General features: G+C 40.4%; 1 protein-coding gene across 5 annotated transcripts in view; it reads left to right on the top strand.

Moving 5' to 3' along the window:
- Positions 1–13,067, top strand: part of MYO1B (myosin IB) — a 175,682-nt gene that overhangs the window by 90,254 nt on the left and 72,361 nt on the right. For all 5 annotated transcript variants that reach the window (XM_077885398.1, XM_077885400.1, XM_077885399.1 and 2 more), the window contains 2 exons: positions 7,653–7,757; positions 11,606–11,652. In XM_077885398.1, the coding sequence (XP_077741524.1) occupies positions 7,653–7,757; positions 11,606–11,652 (152 nt within the window). The remainder of the gene's footprint in view (positions 1–7,652; positions 7,758–11,605; positions 11,653–13,067) is intronic.

The raw sequence follows: 13,067 nt of genomic DNA, 5'->3' as shown, positions 1-13,067 counted from the left end.
GTGGGATGGACTTCATTCTTCTTGTCTGTAGTTTTCTCATCTTTTGATGTTTTGTTATATAATAACTTGTCCTTTGGGTTTCAGTATCCTACTCACCACTTGGAATCCTTTTTTCCCTATCATCCTCCCTGGATTTAGTCCTTCCTAGGATTCCGTTAGGCTCTGTCATAAGAACAGACAGCTGCTGCTTCTTCCCTCCTCCAGTAGGGCCATTCTGTTGACAGTGCACAAGTCCAGGTGCTGCTTCAGACGGGAAGCTGAAGAAGGAGGGGAGGGTACCACAGCCCTTCTAGAGCAGTGCTTCTCAAAACCTTCCACCATGAAACATCAGGCTCTCCTCCCCACATTTGTTCCTGGCTGATATCAGAAAAATAAAAGAAGACATAGAAAATCCAATCTCTAATTGTTTTTAGTTAAACAGACTAAATAAATGACCAAAGTGCTATGAAAACTTAAGGAAGCCTATTCTCCTGTGTAGACGGGCAATAGTCCATGGACCTACCAACTGTGAGCAGTGCTGGGTTTTGGATCAGACTTTCAATAGCACTGCCTACGGGTCATTCAATGCATTTGTCTTATTTTCGAGCTACAGTGATTCCTGGATCTTGTGATTCTTCGTCTGTCCATTATCATTAAACCGCCTAGTGCTGGGAGGTGGACCCTAGTCCTGAGAGCTGCTGTTTTTCAATATTCACTCAATTATACTCTTTTTTATTTTTTTAAAGATTTTTATTTATTTATTTATGCATTCGAGACACACACACACACACACACACACAGAGAGAGAGGCAGAGACACAGGCAGAGGGAGAAGCAGGCTCCATGCAGAAGCCTGATGTGGGACTCGATCCTGGGTCTCCAGGATCACACCCTGGGCTGAAGGTGGCGCTAAACCGCTGAGCCACCCGGGCTGCCCTCAATTATACTCTTTGGTAACTGCTAATAAGCTCTTCCTTTTCATTTATAGATCCTAACAGCATCTCCTACTTCTCCATCCCCAGGGACATTTAGTGCTTCACTTATTATTCCATCTTTGTCTACTTTCCTTTCATTTTGAAAACAGTGATACAAAAATTGCCTCAGATTTTATTATGATTTTAATTGTCATGAGACTATCCATTTGAGCACGGCATAGAATTTACATATTGATTTGCGTAAGTAATTTCATGGAAATTACTTACGGGAAAATGAAATGATGGCAGATAATACAGAGATTGCAGCATGGTAGTATGGGGAATTTGGAGAGGGGGGTTTGGTCAGTTCTGTGAGGAAGAGGGGTGCCACGCCACTTTTGAGATGTCACATTATCTTGGCCACTAAAATTGTTTTTGAGGACACCTAGTCCTTAAAAATTTTTGTTAGTAATTAAATGAAAGAAGAAGAGAACTAACATTTATCGAGGGCCCAGAATGTGCTGTATACTGTATACTTTCTACACAGTGTCTGTTTTCGGTAAGAATCTTTACTTGATGGCTTATACAGAACTACTCTGCAGTATCAGAGGGCTTATTTTACAAGAAGTAATTAATTTAACTAGGTCGTAAACCCCGTTGGCAGATGATGATGTTATTGGCCCTAAGCCTTGGAGATCTTCTTATGCTGCGTGATTATATAATGTGGGCGCTCAGGGACAGGCGGGAACTCTTTGAGTCCTTCTGGGTCCTATTTAATTCATTACTTCTGTGCTAAATAAAAAATTCATCATGCCTCATAAAAGTGCCCAAGTGTTTCTAGGCAGTGAACTCAGAACTCGCTACTGTGAATACAAATGGTTTGCGGAGAATCATTCAAGCCCTGATGAGGGCAGGGAGGCCGAGCATGAGGGAACCGTTCGAACTACATTTTTTCAAAGACATCGAAGTAAATCTGTGGGTCTAAGAAGAGGATCCCGACACGAAACATTATAAATTATTTGGTGTCTAATTTGACGGTTACATCAGTTTCTAGGGCCTCTCCCGGCCTTCTGCTAAAGGGGTCATGCCGCCTGCCTTGCTCATTAGGACCTTTGCTTCCGAACCCCAGTCGCCCCTGGACTCCCCACGTCTCCGTGTGGGTGGTGGGCATGTACCATGCGTGCATTCGTGGGTACCTCTTAACTCCTCCATAGATTGATGAGGTCTTCTGTGAAGAGAACTCGAATAAGCCTTGCTTACATTCATCTGTTTGGGGGTTTTCCCCCCGATACCGTGATCGAATCCATGGGAGCCCACTCAGTTAACATGCACAGGTTTTCTATCGCAGCAGCAAGAGCCCCATCCTCTTGTCCTGGTGAGCTCAAGTGTCTTTCGTTGGAATGTTTGTTTTTTCCTTTCTCATTCACCTACTGCCACTTCACAGAGTTTTCTCTCATAAAAAATATTACTATGTAATTACATGATTAAGTAATAATTGCATAATAACATATATATTGTTCACAATCCTTTACAAGGTACCAGAGAATACAGAGTTAACCTAATTCTCCTTTTTTTATCAGGAATTTAAAATGCCTAGGATCATAGACTAACTTCTGTAACCCCTTTCCCATTCTTTGTCGAAATAAATTCTGGTCTAGATACTCTGACTTAGAAGTATTTTGTTATCGGCCATTTGCCCGTTAGTCCAGAGTATCTGTAAAACCCTAGATGTTCTGTCATTTTCTTGCAAGAAGAGGCTTTTGCCTTGAAGACTTAATATTTTGTTTCTTTGACTGTTGATGAATTTTAGAATTCAACTTGGATTCAAACATATATATATATATGTTTATATACATATATAATATTGAACAAATATATATATTTGTTCATAAATTTACATAGATGCTCCTATGAGTAAGAGAAAATGATGAACTAAGAATTGATTCTAAGCAAATGCCGTTACGTTTTAGCTGTGCTTCTCAGAATTTTGAATACACGTGAAGAACATACCTTTTTGTCTCAAATAGAATCATTTTCTATTTTTACAATGTACATGAAAGACATCGTCATTGAGAATATGTTTACAGGATTAAAGTATCCACAGTCTGTTCAGGAGTGTTGTTTTGGAAAATGCTTCCAATTTTATGCTGTGATTGCCAAGATCATGTTTAGTTACTTTCTATTACAGTCAACATAATTCAAAAACTAGACTTCGTAATGTTGAAGATGATAGTTCTTGATTCTTAGAAATATATTTCATTCATAGAGGTTGTTATATAAAGTTTTTATTTGGATAAATATCCAAATACTTGACTAAAGATACAAATTTATTTGAACTTTAGCAAGAAGGGCCAAGAGGAAATGAAGCAGAAAGCTTCATGAGATAACTATTATTTCCTGTTTCCAGCATGGTGAAATATTATGAGAACAGTCTTCTAAACTATGTTGCATCTTGCAACTTATCCTTACTGTTCTACTTATTTCTCTAAAGTAGTGAGCATCTCATGAACTGCTTAAGTTAAAATCATGAATTATGTCAGGGAAAAAATTATAGGACTTGGCTCTTTTAGATAATGAGGCTGTTTAAAGAAAACTACTCTTTTTTTTAAAGATTTTATTTATTTATTCATGAGAGACACAGAGAGGGGCAGAGACACAGGCAGACGGAGAAGCAGGCTCCCTGCAGGGAACCTGATGCGAGACTCGATCCCAGGACCCTGGGGTCACACCCTGAGCTGAAGGCAGACGCTCAACCACTGGGAGCCACCCAGGTGTCCCAAAAAAACTACTGTTAACCCTGGCTTCCAAAAATGAATAATTAAAATGAGCGCAGTATTAGATTTCCTGAAGATAGTGAAAAATTGAATGTACAAACTTTTTACTAACTTAAGAATATGTATCCTTGAACTGTATTTAGAAATTATGTTTGAATTACTTCAGTAAATTTTAAAGTTAATAAAAATTTTTCCTAAGTTCAATTAAGTTCACTCATGTTTCTATCTCAGTAGATTCTGTGGGTTTATATGCAGTTTAATAGCCAGATAATGTAAGTCCAATCCAAATTCCAAAAGATCTATTCCTAGTACCATTTATTTAACAGATGTGGCTCTGAGAAAATGTGATTGTGTTTCATGCTGGCCATTATAAGTCTCTGAGACGCCAAGTCAATTCCAACAGCAACCAGAGAATTTTGATTCTTGGTTGATTCTTGCCTGTAAACCGACCCCCAGCATTTTGTCCCTAAGAGTCCATACTGAACCAGAAACAAGATTCCAGAGAATCCAGTGTGGTCATGTGTCTGAAGTTTGAGATTTGGCTACACTGAGGTCCATAATCACTAGAATAAGCAAAACAGCCTGGCTTGGACTTCTAATATTTATTGTCAGCTTACCTGAAAGGAGACTGACCTTTTCATCTAAAATACATATGTTTAAAAAAAAATAAAAATAAAATACATATGTTTATATGTGTGTCTGTTGGATTTGCCACTCTCCGAGACCATTATTGTGCCTGTCAATGCTTTTAGTCTTCTAAGAGTATAATGGGTGGAAAGATGGGCCAGAAATTCCTGTCAAGGATGTAATAACATACATGCCGGTGGAGGGGAGGATGCTGAGCAAAGGTACCAATGAGAGAGTGGGATGATGAGAAAGCAGGCCTACAGGTGAGGTGCTTCAAGGCCAGACTGCAGAGTCAGGATGCATGGGCAATTCAGGAGAGGCAGCCCAGAGTTGAAGACCAGATGGCACAGGATGTTAGGAATTTACTCAGCAGGTAGCGTCACCTGAACTTGAAAGCCAGAGAGCCTAGAAGAAAGTATCCTGAAGCAACCAGAAGAAGAGTTCCAGTTCAGACTGAGGGATAGAGGAAATCGTGGCACCAAGAAGTCAAATGACATGTGGGAGCATATAAGCTCTTTGTCCATACAGACATGATTCACCAGCTTTTAGACACTGAAACCCTGAGAACAGTGGGAAATGTAGTTCGGAAACTTGACACACCGGCAGGCGTGTGAAAGGACGGTGGCTTTCGGGAGAAGGGAGTCCCAGAGGCAAAAAGATTGGCATCTCTCAGTTACAGTCCCTAAAAGGAGACAACCAGAATCAGCCATCACAGACCACCGGAGGGTCTACGGGGGCCCACCTTCATTACCCAGGAAGCAGACTGGAGGAAGACTTCCCTGCAACCATTGCAGTAGTACCCAGCCGCCCTCCTCACTTCTCGGGGCTCCATGAGATTGTGTACTTGGCCTGTACCCTATTTGCTCAGACCTCAGGCCTTGAGGACTTTATGTGACCTGATGTAGATTCGTGTTGCTCAGTGGCTCTGGTAGTCAGTGCTCGTGGGGGTTCTCCAAAGCCCTAAAGCAGGTGTCAGGCGGTGAGCTGCAAGGCATTCCAGTTGCCTATTTGGTACTTCTTCATGGTGAGCAGTGGAACAGGAGGCCACCTGTGGGTCTCTGTACGAGAAATGGCAGGGTGGAGATTTGCTCCCGTACACCCGTGAGCAGAGGCACTGTCACTCGGACTGGACGGGGGCTCCCTGTTCTCGGGCTGTGACACCAGTACACAGGCTCCAGGGAAAGCAGGATTTGGGGCATGAGTCTCCTTGCCTCAACTGCCCAAATGAAGGTGTGTGTTCAATTCTGCTGACAATTAAGAGTTGAGCCCTGCCCTGGTTATGGAAAAGCAGAACCAGGGCAGCTCAGTGAGAAACAGATTCCATGGTACACCAGTCTGGGAAATGTAGCATTTGTTTGTTTGTTTCTTTTTTTTCTTTTTTTCTTTTTTAATTCTAATTATTCATGAGAGACTTAGGCAGAGAGAGAAGCAGGGAGCCTGATGCCGGACTTGATTCCAGGACCCGGGGATCATGACCTGAGCCAAAGGCAGATGCTCAACCACTGAATCACCCAGGTGTCCCAAGTGTAGCATTTCTAGAGCCTTTTCTAGAATTCCACCATGCGTGTGATCCTCCAAGAAGCCTTTTAAAAAGAAACCTATTTCACTTTGTCTAATTCGTTTGACTTTTTTTTTTTTTAATTCGTTTGACTTTGGACCTCATTTTCCCTGAACATCTATTAATATTCCTCGGAAGGCAGTATTAGAAAGATCAGCTTCTGGGAGGCAGATGCTGAGGGGGGACATGGGCTGAATGACACCAAAGGATAAAGCCACTAAGACCAAATCTTGTCGACTTTTGAGCTAAGAATTCTGGGTATCCTCAAGAAGCTGGCTTCTTTTAGCAACTTACCTTTCAGAGTTGCTAGTAAAGCCAGTGAAAACAACTCTGCCCCGAAGAAGCTAGCTTTCTTGTTACCAAGTCTTTGTTAACTGCTTAGTGGTTTAAATTAAGTTTGAGAGTAATTAATTTAGTCTAGTTGTGAGCAAACCAGTTTGATTTAGACAATATTTTCGAGGACAGTTCTTTTAAACTTTAAAAATATCTTTGTAAAGCTACCCAGATTACCAAATTATTTTTGGCTTGAATTATCTATATAATATCATAGTTATGTTTAAATGATTATTTTAAGAAGATTGTTCTCCTGACATATTGTTGGCTATATTATTTAGCAATTTTTTTTCATCCTGGTGATGATGACCTTTAAGCACAGTTCCTATTATATCTGAGTTAATGACATGTCATTGAATAGAAAGCATAAATATATATTTTTAAATGTTTACCTTTTTTTAAGTTTTTATTTAAATTCCAGTTAGTTAACACACAATGTAATACTAGTTTTAGATGTAGAATTTAGTGATTCAACACTTAGATACAGCACTTGGTGCTCATCACAACCAGGGTACACTCCTTAATCCCCAACACCCATTTAACCCATCTCCCCACCTCCCGGCCTTCTGGTAACCATCCGTTTGTTCTTTACAGTTAAAAATCTGTTTCTTGGTTTTCCTCTCTTTTTTCCTCCCATGATTGTTTTATTTCTTAGATTCCACATACAGGTGAATCATACAATATTTATTTTTCTCTGACTGACTTACTTCGCTTACATAATAATATATTCTAGCTCCATCCATGTCATTGCAAATGGCAAGATTTCATTCTTTTTGGTGGCTGAGTAATCAGCCACCATATATATATATATAAATATAAATACACATTACATATTCATTATTATGTATATATATTCATTATTTTATATATATATATTATACGTGTGTGTGTATATATATACAAGTGTCACCCTGATGTATTACCCTGAATATATAGAGGACCATATATATATATGTGGCATATATATATATATATGTATATGCCACATCTTTATCCATTCATCAGTCAATGAACACTTGGGCTCTTTCCATAATTTGGCTGTTGTTGATAATGCTGCCATAAACATCGAGGGGCCTAAATCCCTTCAAATCAGTATTTTTGTATCCTTTGGGAAATACCTAAAAGTGCAGTCGCTGGTTCGTAGAGTACTTCTATTTTTAACTTCTTGAGGGACCTCCACACTGTTTTCCAGAGTGGCTGCACCAGTTTGCATTCCCACCAACAGTGCAAGAGGGTTCCCCTTTCTCTGCATCCTCGCCAACGTCTGTCATTTCCTGTGTTATTAATTTTAGTCATTCTGACTGGTGGAAAGCACACATATTTTAAAAGATTTCTGAAACATTATTTATTCCCAGCTATAAAGGTATTTGAAGGTATTATTAATGGATCCTCTACACCAATTTCCTTCCTCCAAAATGTTTTTACCGATCTCTACTAATTTATTGATACAATTTGTTTTCATCCACAGAGGCCAGCAAGCTTGTTATGTCCTATGTAGCAGCTGTTTGTGGAAAAGGAGCAGAAGTGAACCAAGTCAAAGAACAGCTTTTGCAATCCAACCCAGTCCTGGAAGGTAGGATTTTCTGTGTACATTGGGTCAGTGTGACTCGTAAAGTAGACCGAGTTTGCAGAGCCCTTCAGGGACCACGTGGGCTGGGAGGTGGGCCGAGGGCCGAGGGAGAAGAGGAAGTAAGAGATTCAGGCCCAGATCTGCTGAGCAAATGAGCTGTGTCTTAAGAACTCTTGGCTTCAGGTACTTAAAGGAGGAAACAGTTTACTCATCTAAAAGGAGCTCCCACTTACATTCATTTTTTTCCCTTTCAATTTTTATTTGAATCACTTCAGTTTTGCCTAAAAATGATCAGCTGATATTTGCATTTGATTTGAGGGCTAGGAAAAACTTGGTGGAAAAAAAAAAAGCATGTGTGCAGTGCTATTTTATCATTCAGGGTAACACCTGTGGCTGCTTATTTCTGTTGTCAGACGGGCGGTGCCAGAGAAACACCTAAAGGACTATGTTTTTCAGGGTCACAGAAAGCCTAATCCTGACTCTAGAATTTAGATCCTATGGTTGGCCATCTGTGTGAGTTAGCTCGGGCTGCCATAACAAAACACCAGAGTCTGGGTGGCTTAAACCACAGAAATTAATTTTCTTACACTTCTGGAGGTTCAAAAGTCCAAGACGAAAGTGCTGGCAAGATAGGCCTCTTGCTTGCAGGTGGTCATCATCATGCTGTGTGATCACAGACCTCTTCTTTGTGTGTGGTGGTCAAGGGCAGGGTTGGCTCATCACTTCATCAAACCCTGATTACTTCTCAAAAGCCCCACTTCCGAATACAGTCACATAGGGGTTAGGACTTCAACATAAACATTGGTGGGGGGCACATAACATGTAGTCCCTACTGCCATCAGAAGAAGCCAGAGGTGAATCCCCCTAATGCCATAGATATAAACCATTCTTTGCTTTGGAAACAGCAAATCAGTCTTTCCCTACTGATGGCAAGCCCTTAATGTTGCTTTATATTGTAAGAATGTCTTTATTGTTGCTTAATACAGTTGTCGGGATAGAGTAGGGTTTCTCAACCTCATCTTGGACTGGATAAATCTCTGCTATGGAGTGCCGTCCAGCGTACTCATTGTAAGATGTTTAGCTGTGTCATTGGCCTCTACCCACTCAGTGCCAGAGGTACCCCTTCCCCTAGTTGTTAGCATTGAAAATATCTGGACATTGCCAAATGTCCGCTGGTGGGGAAGGGTCAAAACCAGCCCTGATCAGAGTTCTTTGTTCTAGACTTTGTTCTCTGTGTTCAAAGTCTTGGAGGGTCAAGATTTAATGTGGATTAAAGCAGAGGTGCTTTGGGGTGAGTAGGATGCCCCCAAGTGTGGAGGGAGGGAACCCTGCCTGTTGCCTTTGTTACCTAGACCTAGCCCCTCCCACTTTATTACAAAGAGACACCATGCCTCTTCATCCCCAGCTAGTGAGACAGGACTACTGAAAATACTTTATTTAACCTGTGAAAAGCAAAGGCTGAAACATCTATTCCATTGATACGATCTCTTCTCCCCTTTGGTACCTTAATGACTAAAGAAGCCATTGCAGAAAGTGCTGTATCTTCATTTTATGAAGTATTTGACTTTTTGTTTACTTTGTCATTTGCTTTTAAGTCCGGTGCTGTATGTGTATTTCTGCATATGCTTATTTTAAGAATGCTGTGATCTAAAGGAGAAGCAGTGTGGAATGCTATAGCTTGCATCTGTGATGAGAATCTGGCCCTTTATTTGATGGTATTTGGAATGAGGCCCCAGTGCAGGAAATGGGAGAAATGTCTGCTGTGGGCATGTATTATTTTTTATGGGAATGCTTTACTTTTTAACTGGAACTGCCACTGTAAATGAACATTTAGAACAATGAACTTAAAAAAACAATGGAGGAATGTGTCTCAAGTGTTCTATAATGAAGCACTTGTCTTTGATTCTGTGGCTCACAATAAAAGACTTTAGTGTTTAGAGCTGTGTGTGCAACTCAGATTTGTTTGATGAAAAGATGGTTTATGGCATGCAAATGGCGCCCTGAATAAAGTTTTTTTGAAGCAATTCCTTCACTTGCCCTTGACCTTCAAGCCACAATAAACTGTCCTTTATGCATCAGCATCCCGAGCTGGACTTTGGGGCTGTGCGAGTTAGTTAACTTGCCACCCCTACATGTTCATGCCCACCAGAAAGACTGGCCTGTGAAAACATGAGAAATGTCATGGTCTTCATGACCAGGGGGCAACACTCAGCACTTTCAGGGCTGCATTTATTAAAGCCTTTTAGCTGGTGGTGGACATGGATAATGATGTAAGCATCCTTTTTTGATATTTCCTGTGTGCGGGTTTCCCCACTCAGCAGAGCATCTCAGCTGATTTTTCACTAAAGAAAATTTGGCCTCAGGGACCTACCACACTATACCCCTCCCAACCTTAGCTGCTGATAGGAAGAGCTTTCCCTGTGTTGACTTTGTAAGTTTTGACATAACTGAGCAGGAACCAACTATTTTTTTAAAAATCAAAAACATACAAAGGCCAGCTAACACGAAATGTAACACATCGGGTTTGGCTACTGAGTATCCCCAGTGAACCTCAACTGAAACACATGGGCGTGCCTTGATCACGTGACTGCTTTCAGACTTAGGATCAGCTTTTAGCCCTTGGTAATCATTTGGGCTTTTGTTACTCTAATCTTCCCTCTGTTTAATTTAATGAAGTTTTGGAGGCTTCCATGGATTTGATGCCTGGCCTCTTAATCCTAAAGATTCATTTTTCTGGTTGCCCCATCACTGCATGCTCTTCAGTCCTTATTAGCTGCAGTGGGGGCCCAGGGATCCTGGTAACAGGGGTGGATGGGGTGGGGAGTACCGGGAGAAATGCAGGATTTTGTGACCATCTCCAGACCCATTTAACAAGATCCTTAGGTGACTAGTTTGCACATTGAGGTTTGAGGTACATTGCTGGGCTTCTTCCAAAGCATCAAATGGGGATCCCTCTGCTTATATGCCTTATATTTTGATTCAACTTAATTCTCTATTACCTTGGCCCAGAGTAATTTGCCCCCTACTGTGCGTACAAGCTTGGTGAAACCAACCCTTTTCTTTATGACACTGTGAACCACCTGTATTGATCAGGAGCATTCTGTGCCTGGGGTGGCATCAACCTGTGGGTCTTGTGTGGCCTCATTTTCTTAAAAGGGATCCTGTGGGAGATTCGGCTTCTCACGGCAGCTAAGTTTGGAATAAACTTGGATTGTGCCTTATGGGCCAATTTGGTTTTCTTTCTTCCTGGAAAGTTTCACTTAGGTCTGATGGATATGAACTCACGAAACTATGTAGTATTTTTAGCCCTATTGGAAATGATATTAGTTTCCAAATCTCTTATTCTTTCTATTATTTCACAGTTATGTACGTGATCACATTTCAGTAGCTTTATTTTAAAATTAGTTAAATAAAGTTTCTTGTGCCTTTTTCTATCTGGAAACCTCATCGAGTTCTACAAAGCCTTTGGTGATATTAAGCAGTTATCTCTGAAATAACTGATGATAATGGTGGAGGAGAATACAAGCCTTGCTTGCTATCTGTCCACTCAACTGAAACAGTAAAAGGTATTTAATTAGACAAGATTACGTTTATAGTAATATTTGGAAAAAATTCCATGAATCATAGGAATGACTCCTTTTTTCTGTGAGCTTATAATAAGACATGGAAGTTTTAGCAACTTCTTAAGACTTGTGTTCAGTATGTTTCTAGGGAAGTTTGGTCAGAAATGTCATTGCTACCAGTTGTATTTTCTAGGATTTATAGCTGTCAAATATTCCGTTTGCTTTAAATTTCTGCTTGAAATTATTTTTCTGTCAATTTCACCCATGCATCTGTTTCTTTCTTACTAGCTTTTGGAAATGCCAAGACTGTAAGGAATGACAACTCTTCTAGATTTGTAAGTATTTGTATAAGCATAAGTGTTAACACTAATATTTAGCTCATGTATGTTTAAACAACCAGTAGATGTTTAGTATTCCTTAATATACACATTTGAAAAATAAGAACACCATTGCTGTTCAGACACTGAAAGTTCTCTGAGGACTATTTTTTGCTTTCTGGGATTTTTCTTTTTAATTCTTTTTGGAGTGACAGCATTTTCTTTCATACTTTCTTGTCATCTATCATAGACTTCCATGGGCAATTTAGATGAGGCTCTTTAGAAGAACTCTTTCCTTATCGGAGTTTTGGTATTTAAAAATCACAATTAAGAATCAGATTAAGTACAAGGAAGGATAAACGGAGTGTCAGGTTTGTGCACTCCACAGCTTTTGTCCTTTATTCAGTGGGGCGGGGAAGGATGGAAGGGTACGCTGAAGCTTTATAGAGGTAAAGACATCCTATTTGATAACTTCTGGCAGGAGGTGGAGAGGAGGACTGGAGGGTAAAAACTGCAGCTAATTGATGTTTTGAGTTTGGTTGAGTTGGAAAATGCTAAGTGCAGCAATACACACCCGCCTGACCAGCCCTCCCCAGCGTACACTGTGCACGGCAGCCCACTGGGGTCTTTCCAGCTGAGCACCCGCTGTCCCTCTTTTGGTCTCTATGGAGACACAGACGTTGCCCTGTGGCAGCGGGGGGGAGGGTGGGATCCGTCGAATGTGATGGTGACATTTTGAAATTGTCCCCTTTTTATTATAGTTTAACCAGTCTTACACATTTTATAATAAAAAGTCATTTACTTTATAAGCCCTCTTTTCATATATGTTACATGGGACCCTTTTTTTTTTTTTTAAATTGGAGTTCAATTTGCCATCATATAGCATATCACCCAGTGCTCATCCCATCAAGTGCATGGGACCCTTTTGGATGATTTTTATGCCTCTCTGCCAGAGATCCTTCCGGCCCATTTTCCCCACTTCTTTTAGTCTCTTTTTCTTTTGCTTTTTTTCTTGTTAGAGTTATCCAGTGCTTAAGGCAAGACAGTGACCTCAGGTAGAGGTAGTTTTGGTAGCTTGAAAGTGGAAGGCTGAGGTGCCTAATTCCAGGCTGTGAATTTTTTCCATTGGATTAGCCCCTTACGTGGTTATAGCTGGTTCGAGCCATGTCTTTTCCTGTTGTGGTAACATGGCTAATCTCATTATATAAATAGACTTAGAAGCAAAGTGTGGGCAGATAGAAGTAATTCCAAGAGATCAAGCTCCTTTATGGAGATTTTCCTTTTTTTGCTGTTTGCAAATTATACACATAACTCTTTTAAAAAAGTTGCTAAATATATTTAGTCTGTAGACTATAAAAATGCAGAAAACCATATCACCTCAAGAGTCATTACTACTTTGTGATGTCTGGAATCTAGTGAAAGGCTTGGCAGGT

The sequence above is a fragment of the Canis aureus genome, chromosome 36 (assembly GCF_053574225.1).
Source record: "Canis aureus isolate CA01 chromosome 36, VMU_Caureus_v.1.0, whole genome shotgun sequence".
NCBI lineage: Eukaryota > Metazoa > Chordata > Mammalia > Carnivora > Canidae > Canis > Canis aureus.
The sequence above is the reverse complement of the archived record's forward strand: the minus strand, read 5'-3'. Positions and strand labels throughout refer to the sequence as shown.